The 10,047-nt window shown below is 47.6% G+C and overlaps 1 protein-coding gene across 1 annotated transcript; it reads left to right on the top strand.

The window, feature by feature from the left end:
• Positions 1-46: 46 nt before the first annotated feature.
• Positions 47-8,365, top strand: LOC140587448 (ras association domain-containing protein 7-like). The gene is made up of 5 exons (XM_072708715.1): positions 47-3,137; positions 3,438-4,309; positions 6,173-6,338; positions 6,878-6,964; positions 8,103-8,365. The coding sequence occupies exons 1-5, from the start codon at positions 3,035-3,037 to the stop codon at positions 8,132-8,134; spliced, it is 1,260 nt and encodes a 419-aa protein (XP_072564816.1). The 5' UTR covers positions 47-3,034; the 3' UTR covers positions 8,135-8,365.
• Positions 8,366-10,047: the final 1,682 nt, after the last annotated feature.

The following is a 10,047-nucleotide window of genomic DNA, read 5'->3' as shown; positions in this document are numbered from 1 at the left end:
TGTCCTGAAGGCAAAGGGCAGGAATTCTGTGTGCTTTTGTGTGTGTGTGTGCGTGTGAGAGGCTACAGGAATGCCATGCAGTTAATCATTGTCATTGCAAGGGCTGCGGGGGATACACTGTAGGGGAGCAGACAGATACTGAACACGTGCTCAACACAGAATACAGTACACAATGCAAACAGTCTACAGAGGGCATAGTGTACAATACACACCACCCAATATACAGGAGTGGATAAACGAAATTGCACACCTCATACTACACAGTGATCAGCTCACACAAGGTCACAGGGCAGAATATAAGCAGCTCACACAGCATCAGTAGGCAGACAGTAATCAGCTCACACAGCATCACAGGGCAGACAGTATTAGGCTCACACAGGATCACAAGGCAGACAGTCATCAGCTCACACAGCATCACAGGGCACACAGGGATCAGCTCACACAGGATCACAGGGCACACGGATCAGCTCACACAGGATCACAGGGCACACAGGGATCAGCTCACACAGCATCACAGGGCACACAGGGATCAGCTCACACAGGATCACAGGGCACACAGGGATCAGCTCACACAGCATCACAGGGCACACAGGGATCAGCTCACACAGGATCACAGGGCACACAGGGATCAGCTCACACAGGATCACAGGGCACACAGGGATCAGCTCACACAGGATCATAGGGCGCACAGTGATCAGCTCACAGGATCACAGGGCGCACAGTAATCAGCTCACACAGCATCACAGGGCAGACAGGGATCAGCTCACACAGCATCACAGGGCAGACAGTCATCAGCTCACACAACATCACAGGGCAGACAGTAAGCAGCTCACACAGGATCACAGGGCAGACAGTATTCGGCTCACAAAGTAACCATGTCACACAGGATCACACAGCAATCAACTCACTCAGAATCATACAGTAATCAGCTCACACAAGATAACACAGAATCATACAGTAATCAGCTCACAAAAGATTACACAAGATCATATCGTAATCAGCTCGCACAGGATCACACTGTACTCAGCTCACACAGAATTACACTATTCAGCTGACATAGCACTACACCTTAGTCTGATACCCCTCAGATCACAGGCCCCGGGGAACGAAAGTGTCAGCACCTGCAGTTAAGAGAGTCGGCATGCTGGGTTTGGAGAACCAGGCCTGAGATGTTGTGTGTGATGTGGCACGTTTGTGGGACTGTTATGGAACCCATAAGAAGATATTTTTGACCAGCACTGTACTGGTTGTTTTATTTTTTAAGTTTATTTTTTAGGGGCAGCGTGTGGCTCAGTGGGCTAAACCTGTGTGCTTGTAATCACGAGGTCGCCTGTTCAAACCCAGCCTCAGCTCATCTGTGGGTCCTTGAGCAAGGCCCTTAACCCCCAGCTCCCTGGGCACTGCTACAGGTGGCTGCCCTTCATGGACAGCTTGCTTACAAAGAGCAAGTTGTGGGAGGCATAAAGACAATTTCCCCACAGGGATTAATAAAGTGATGATTTTTTTTTTTTAAGATTTTTGATTGTGGTCCATGTCAAAGGAAAATGTTGATTTCATAGATTATGAGTCATGTGGACAGTCAGGATGTCAAGGTTTGCATAGTAAACAGGTTCACATCTCTCATTTTGTCAGGTGATGGAGCAGTGTTGACATTCCAGCCATATTACGTGTGCCCGGCTTAGCGAGACAGACCAATGGGGCTGCCGTGCCGAGGCGTCTCCGTCTGTGTCTCGTCTGTGTGTGTGTGTGTGTGTGTGTGTGTACATTTCCGTCAGAGACAAAAGGTGGTTTGTCTCCAGCTCCTTTCTCACAGTCCTGTAAGGTAGCATTCCTTCTCCTCTACGCTGACTGATACCGACTTCCAGGGAGTCACAAGACAGAAATGGAATCTCCATCACATTGTCCAAAGCTTCTCGTGTTTACCTTCTTTTACTTCGTCAAACCTTCAGGCACTACCACAGTAATCGGTGCTGCTAGCGTGCGGTGTGTGTGAGCCTGGACACCGGGTCATTACTCAGAGCAAAACATTACTTTTGGTTAAGTGACCTTTAAAATGACCTGCTGCCCGGTGACGTTGTTTTGCTGTGTTTGAGTGGTGTGGTGCATTCGAGACATATGAATTTATGAAAGGTGATGCTGAAAAACCTTTGGGGAATGAAGCTTTGAAAATTAGGTCCCACTGAAAGTTCTCCATGTTCCTTCTCTGTGGATTCAAGTTTGCTGCATTTCAAAACAAAGAAAAGCATTTGGTCCCACTTTCATGTCCTAATGGAATGTATAATCTATAAACTACAATCTATAAATTTCTATGATCAGAGGATTCTGAGCCAGCCATTAGTGCTCTGTTCTGTTTGTAATCAGTCAACTTTCATCCTGTACAGCATTTTTAAAAAGAATCATTTCATATAAAAGTGGAAAAGTGATAAACTATGGTATAACTATATATTTAAAATGAAAAGCAATAGTATGAAGATGAAGAGTTGAAAAAAATGTAAATAATCGGGGACTTGGTAAAGAATAGCAATTATGGAGTTAATGTGAGTACAGTTTAAATAAAACCTTACTTTCAGTAAGTCCATAATTTGGTGGATTCAAACTGTAATTTTCTAGAGGCAGAAGGTTTGTGCTGAAAGGTGATCACTTTTACCAAATTCAACTGAGGTTTTCCACATACTGCTCTGAACGAGGCCAGGTCCAGCTGGCAGTCACACTGCATTAATGTTATGAGTGTATGTGTTTTGTTTGGAAGCAGAGGGTAGTTTCTTTGTGGTAATTTAGAGAACTTCCCAAACGGGACCTCTGCAAACGCGTCGCCGCAGAATACTAAGGAGAGGCAGCCGGAGAGCCACGTCAATCGCCGCAGATATGGCCACGTTTTCGACCACATCGCATCGGTTTTGCGTTCCCGTCACCATTGCGGTTCGCCCACCTTTCTGCCACGCCACTGCACCTCAGTGACCTCGTCCTGCCCCGTCCCTGCAGGTCGGGCCCGGTGCCATGTGGAGGTGAGCGCGATTGGAGCACCGCGTCGCAGATGGAGCTCAAGGTGTGGGTGGACGGCGTGGTGCGGGTGGTGTGCGGCCTGTCGCAGGAGACGTCCTGCCAGGATGTGGTCATCGCTCTGGCCCAGGCCATTGGTAAGGCTCCTTATCCACTCTGCCTTTGTCCCAGGTGGCTCCTCCTACCTCTTCTACTCAGTACGGCTCAATTTGATTTGTTCAGTTTGCTCAGGAAGCAGCCACGCCTTCCACAGAGCAACATCTGCCGGTCCTGTCATTTCATGTTGAGGTTTATTAGTAGCCTTAATGAAAGCTTTGCACATGTGCTGCCATTTGCACGGGAAAAGCTAAAGAGTGAATGAGAGATAGGCAGAGAAGGCAAGACAGATCTGTTTGTTTCTCTCTGAACCCAATGTGTGTCCCCACCAAAAACTGCAGGTCAGACGGGCCGCTACGTTCTGATCCAGAAGCTGCGGGACACAGAGCGGCAGTTGCTGGCCGATGAGCGACCGTTGGAGCTGCTGGCCAAGCTGGGGCAGCACAGCAAGGAGGTGCAGTTCTTCCTGCGTCGCACGGGTCCGAGCAGCAGCGAGGGGCCCGGCCCGGACCGAGGTCCCACGCTGCCCAAGCCACCCGAGCCAGTGACTCTGCGGAGGCGGGAGCCCAAGAAGTCACTGACCTTCAATCTGGGTCCCGCAAATTCACCCCAGAGCAGAGTAAAACAGATTAAAAAGACACCCAGAGACTCCCCGGAGGCTAGGGCTTCCCCCCCCCTGCCCGGCCCAGCCCCCAGCCCTGTGCCTGGCCCTGGCCCTGTCCCTTCCATTGGCACGTCCAAAGAGGAGGTGTTTCGGCTGATATTGCAACAGCAGGAAAAGCTGCAAGCTCTGGATGTGCAGCTGGAGACTGTAGAGGAGAGGGTGCGAGAATGTGATAGGGTCCCGGGGCCAGGGCCCCGGCAGGACAAGCTGGAGCAGCTGGAGGAGCAGGCGTGGCGCAACCAGGCGGAGCTGGCCCAAGAGGCCGCCTGGGAGGAGGAACTGCATGCGGAGGCGGAGCGGGAGCGAGGGCTGCGGCGCCGTCTGGCTGAGCTGCACTCCTCACTAGACGACTGCGGCCGCAGGCTGAACGACTGCACCGCCCACTCTGCGCAGCTGGAGCGTGAGATTCAGCAGGAGGCGCACTGGGAGGAGTCGTCGCTGGACACCGTGAGGGCGGAGCTACAGAGCCAGCAGCATCAGGGGGTGGAGCTGGAGGCCTCGCTGACGGAGGCAGAAAAAACACTGGGGCGGGTAGAGACTCTGCTGCAGGTGAGCGGGGAAGGGATGCTGCAGGAGGTTGCGTGTTATGCATGTGAAGTGTGTGCGGTGTATTTACTCGAATTCAGCAAACTGTGCAACTGTTTATATTGGTGAATAGTAACATTACAGATCTTTCAAGGTCAGTTTTTCTTTTTTCAAAGCACATTATAATGCTTTGGTGCCTTAAGTCTTTATCTCTTCCAATTCCTTGCTCAACGAGCCGAGTCGTCCTGATAACCTGATTGCATGGCTTTCTATGAGTGTGATCTTGTGTGAATATCGCAGTCAGATCAGAACAAGGACAGGGAGTATGAATCTGCTGTAACAGAATGGCGCCTTCTCAGTTCAGGTGCTCAGGTGTTCATGGTCTCATGTGGAGCACGTTTTATGTGTCCTCTGTGTAACAGACACATATCCAGTATCGCCTCTGTTCACAGGCTCAGTTGCTGGATAAATACTTGTCCTTGTTTATGGAAATCTGAGCTACATTTTTTTTTTCGGGCTCACGTTTGGCACGTGGAACATGGAAAACGGAACCTGGAATGTGGGGTTTGGAACATAGAGCATGAAATATGGAACATACACCGGGTCCAAAGTATTGCACATACTGTTGAATCTGAGTTATACTTCAACTGAATTGTTTGCAGCAGCCCAGTGTTGTAAAGCAGTACTCTGTGGTTTCCATGGCAGTTCATTTTTAAATTTTCACTAATAATAAGAATTCTGGGTGATAAGCAACAGATTTTTGTTAGTTATTTTCCATGTCTGATGAAGTCATCTATTTCTCGCCTTATATTATTCAACCATTTTCAAGCTAAAAATTACTGCACTAAAATGACACGTGTGAATTATCTCGCTGGGGAGATGATCTAGTAATATGCTTAGTAAGTGCAGAATAAGTCTTTGCTCTCTGAAGTTCGGCATAGTGTATGCATCAGAATTGTGGGTGCTGCTGCCACCCTGTGGCCAAAACTGACCTGCAGCCAGTCTGGTGTACAAGGTCATAGACGGAATGACGTCGGCGATACTGTATGTAAAAGAATTTCCCACTCCCGGTTTCACAGCCCTCATACAGGCAGTTTGTTCAATGTATCTGCAATTCCAAGCATAGTGATAAACTGGGTGTGAGTGTGCAGTCAGGAGGTAACTTACTGGGGGAAGTTTGCTAACACAGTAGAACACAGCATTGCTGAGAGAGAAGGATTAGCTTATAATAACCTTTTATCACAGCCTTCCTGTTAGTGTCCTTTTTTAACAAGGAAGTGGGACCTGATACTGTAGTTTAAGTGAAAGTGTAAGTTTGTAACTTGAGCAGCAGACAAACACATTATAGGTTTTGAAGGTTTATTGCTTTGGCCATTGTCCCACTTTCTGTTGAATTTATATTCCTGTAGATAGTGTGTAAGGTGAGTTTCATGTCCTCCCATTGCCATCGGCAATGCTTGGTTAACACTGGAAGTACATCACTAAACATTTATGAATACATGTTGCAACATATTTTAAGAGATCTAATGGATTTTTAAGAGTTTATCTGGGCTCTGTGGTATTCTTCGACTGTTCTGTATAGCTCGCTGTTAGTAGATAGATAGATAGATAGTACTTTATTAATCCCTCGGGAAGGTTCCTCTGGGAAATTTAGTTAGTGTCCCAGTCCCAGAGGGGGGTGAGCCAGTCTTGGTCTGGGGGGCAGATGTTCGTATGGCTCTATTGGATGATGAGGTCGTCTATCCCTCTAAGCATGTAACTAATGAAATTAAGTTCTTATTGTGCTTGTTCAGAGTATTTGGCTTCCGCTGTCAGTGTTTTATATAGAGCCGAATGCCATCGACCCCTGGGGTCTGAACGGTCTCTTCCCCCTCTCTGCCATGCCAGGCCAAGAAGGAGGAGATAGACGAGCTGAACAAGGAGCTCCGCCAGTGCAACCTGCAGCAGTTCATCCAGCAGACCGGAGTTCCCCCCACCCCCCCGAATTCGCACACGGACCCCCTGGAGCAGATGGAGCAGGCCAAGCTGCAGCAGGATGGATACAGCAATGGTGGTAGGTTGACATGCACTGACATACTAAGTCCTGTAGAGATGGAAAGTTCAGGTTCAGAAAGTACAAATCCAGACCAGAGTTTTGTTTCAGCCAACCAGTTGAGTACTCTGTGACTGTGACTCTTTATACTCAACTGGTTGGTTGAAACAAAATCTTGGTCTGGATTTGTATGTTCTAAACCTGAACTGGCGTCCTCTGCGATCCTGACCTGTACCTTATTGTGCAATGTTCTCTGTCCATCAGGAAGACAGCAGTTTCTGGCTGCCCTGTAGAACCAGCACAATGAGAAAAGTGGAACCAATCATTTCTGTTATTACGTTAATGCCATTCATTTCTCATAGGAAAAAGGATGATGCTTCCCTTTTGTAAACTAATTAAGGAAAAAAGGATTGAGAGATTTGAGTGAAATGTAAAGCATGCCGCTCATTAGTCTATCTAACATGCTTTTGTGCTGTTAAATAGCATCAGCGGTTTTCCCCTGGCAGTAGGTTATGAATGTGAGCCTTGGCCACTCTCACACTCTGCCCTGTGCCCTACAGAGTCACTGTCTCGCCCCACTGCCAAGCACTTCCTGGGACACCCGCGAAACCTGCAGAACCCTGCGGTGTCCAGCCTGAACCCCGAGGGTGTGTATGTGTGAGAGCCTGATGCTCCCAGCCTGCCTGTCCGCCTGCCCAGCCTCCAGCTTTCAGCTTGAACTTGCCGCACGCAGAGCCAAACCTCCCTGTACCCCCCCTGCCCTGGTATCTTACAGCTGCATGAGGGTGTGCTTGTACCTGGGCTCCTGGGACTGAGCAGCTGCCAGGAGGCTCTTTTGCCTGTCCTCCACATCACCATCCAGCTTTTTTTCCCCACTTATTTCCTCCTCTGCCTCCTACCTCTTTCCCTGACTGGCTATGGAGACTCGTCCCTGTTCCACTCACTTTGGTTTGGTTTCCGGTCCTCCCTCTCACGGTCACTTCTGGAGCTCCGTGGACTAACGCTGGTGCCGAATTCACATAGCCACGGCTTTTTCTCCATCCTTTCAACACCACGTGGGTTGAGCACTTCGGAGCAGCAGCTGCTGTCTTTAGCCTGAACTACAGTTGCTCGTACAGAAGGAAAAGACTTTGATGAAAGCACCACACTGACTCCTACTGGCTTCAGTTTAGTTAGGATATGAGGTGTCTAAGTGCCTTTTTCAGTGCCTTTTATTAACTAGGACTCAACGGATTCTGTGTCTCTGATACGTACGGTCAGTTACGGCCTGCTCACTACAGAGACTGCCGCACTCCATTGGTGTCCCCCTCTGCTACTCCACTAGTCTGAAATCACCGATTGGATCGCCTCTCTACCTCCTGCCTGGGTCCACGCACTCTGTGACATGACAGATGAGGGATTCTCACAGAACAGGAGAGAGTCTCCAGATCTGTCCACTTCTGTGAAAAGGGCTTCAGCTGGCACAAATTGCTGGCTCTCGCATTGTGGAGCAAATATCTTATATGTTTCCTAGTGCACCAAACCAGATTCGATTTGCTCTCTCAGCCCGGCACCACAAAGGCCTCTCTCCTGTCCTCTTTGTCTATCCCCCATCTGTCTCCTGTCCTCCCTTCCTGCTCTCCCTCTCTCTGGCATGTCGGGATGTAACGGAACACTATCCCCAAAGCTTCTTGCCTGTGCCCCTTTTTGTCCCCCTAACCCAGGATGTGCTGATGTTTTAGCAAGAAAATGTGCCATGATACCAAACACCGGGAGCGTCATTAGGTATTTTTGTGTGTCTTGCAGTCCTGACATCCAGGGAGTCGTCATGGAGATAGAACAGAGACCACAGCCCTGGGAAGTTGGTCACTGTAAACTTTATTCCTTCCTAAATGTTCAGCTTGTTCTAATTGTTGTTCTAATTATAACAAATGTTATTAATTCTATATATATATATATATATTTGCAGAATTTTGTTACATTTTGGAGTATATATTTACTGTAAAATATTTTATGATTTTTATGATATACCTTCCGTGTATATAATAAAGTTGAATGACTGAGTTTCAGACCAGTTGCATGCTCCTTCTCTCTCAGATCTTACACTTGCTTTGTAGCTGCGTGGGCTCACACTCCTGGTCCTGCCCTCTTAGCAAAAGGACAGCCGGTTCACGGATCATTTGCAGTTCAATGTCACAATGCCAAACAACATTTTCCCAGGGAGCCGAGAGCCATAGTGGTTGGTTTTCCGAAGGGATATCGGCAGAGGAAATGGACGCTCATTCTCATCCTGAGAGATACGAGCATGAAGAGTGAGGGGGGGGGGGGGGCAACAGCTGTGAGGAAAATCAAAAGATTAAATATAGTGTTGGCCATGCAGTCAAGTTTACAGCAGAGGTCCGGACTCTTCAGCTGGTGTCTGCTTTACGATGTGAACAGGGTTCAGCTGAATCTTTTCTGGTGCATAAACACACACCGTAAAGGCCGGGATTAATCCGGTGAGGCATCGGGCAATTATTCTTTACTGAGCTGAGGGCTTCATAGTCAATCATTAATGGATTGACTACTGAAGCCATGTTCATGTAGTAATAATAAAAACCAGTACAGATTACATCTCAACAAAGAATATTAGTCATTTCGACTCACAGTAGGATTTTTTTTATTTATATACTTTAATAACAGGTGCTACAAACTTTTGTCCATGTTTTGTTTCAAAATGCATTCAAACTCTGCCATGTATTCATAGTACCATGGAGTTAGTTAGTTTAGTTAGTGTTGTTTGTTAAAACCCATGGGGATATCAGCTCTATAAATAGACTTAGCTGTGTTGTGCGAATTGCTTGCTGGTAAGATCATCACTTCATCCCTGAACGTCACACCCTGTTGACCAGAGGTGGGGGGAGAGTGGAGAGACTTGGTGAACTAGCAGGTGAGCAGTACACGCAGCCCCTTGGCTGTTTAACCTGCTCTGGGAAGCCTGTGTTTCCCTTCCAGCATGATTCAGGGAAGTTAAACGTTAACATGAAGTTATGTTTTTTCCCTGTTTATAGGAATAAATTAACTTGACAAATGAAAAGATCGACGTGCAAACCAACTAGGAAGCATGCCAGCTGACAGGCACACAAACAGCAAATATTTATTTAGGAAGAGTCCGGCCCTCAGCAGTAAAATCTCTGCGCATATAGCGGAAGCAGATATTAGCAGATATTAACACACTTATGCTGGCTCAGGTTCAGGACAGAAGCATCATGTTCATTATGGGGGTGGGGATTAGATGGCTACATAAAAAAGGGAAAACTAAATCGTATAAAAAAGTAAACAAAAAAGTCAGATTCAATGAGCAGACTGGGTCCAGGATTAGAGGGGAGGAAGGAGACACACATCTCAACACAAACTTACAACCTGCCGAAGCAACGCTGAAGCATCTGAGCAAATCCATGTTGTCACCTGCATAATCCCCCATCACAACACTAATCGATCCATCTTCCAACTACTTCCTCAGTAAAGCGTCACAGGAAGCCTGCAGCCCATACCAGAGAATCACTGGGCATCAAATGATATCACTAATCCCTTTACATAAATTGTTTTTCCGTGCTAAATCATATGACATAGAGGAGTACTGTCTTGGACACGCTTTGACATGCACCAAGGCACACCTTTGTCTCAAGTAAGGGCTCAGGTCACAGAGGTCTGACGCCGCGATTGATGATATGAAATGGGATTATAGCTAAGAAGGCTGGGGATAGTCTGG

This window comes from Paramormyrops kingsleyae, unplaced genomic scaffold (assembly GCF_048594095.1).
Source record: "Paramormyrops kingsleyae isolate MSU_618 unplaced genomic scaffold, PKINGS_0.4 ups244, whole genome shotgun sequence".
NCBI classification, from domain to species: domain Eukaryota; kingdom Metazoa; phylum Chordata; class Actinopteri; order Osteoglossiformes; family Mormyridae; genus Paramormyrops; species Paramormyrops kingsleyae.
The sequence above is the reverse complement of the archived record's forward strand: the minus strand, read 5'-3'. Positions and strand labels throughout refer to the sequence as shown.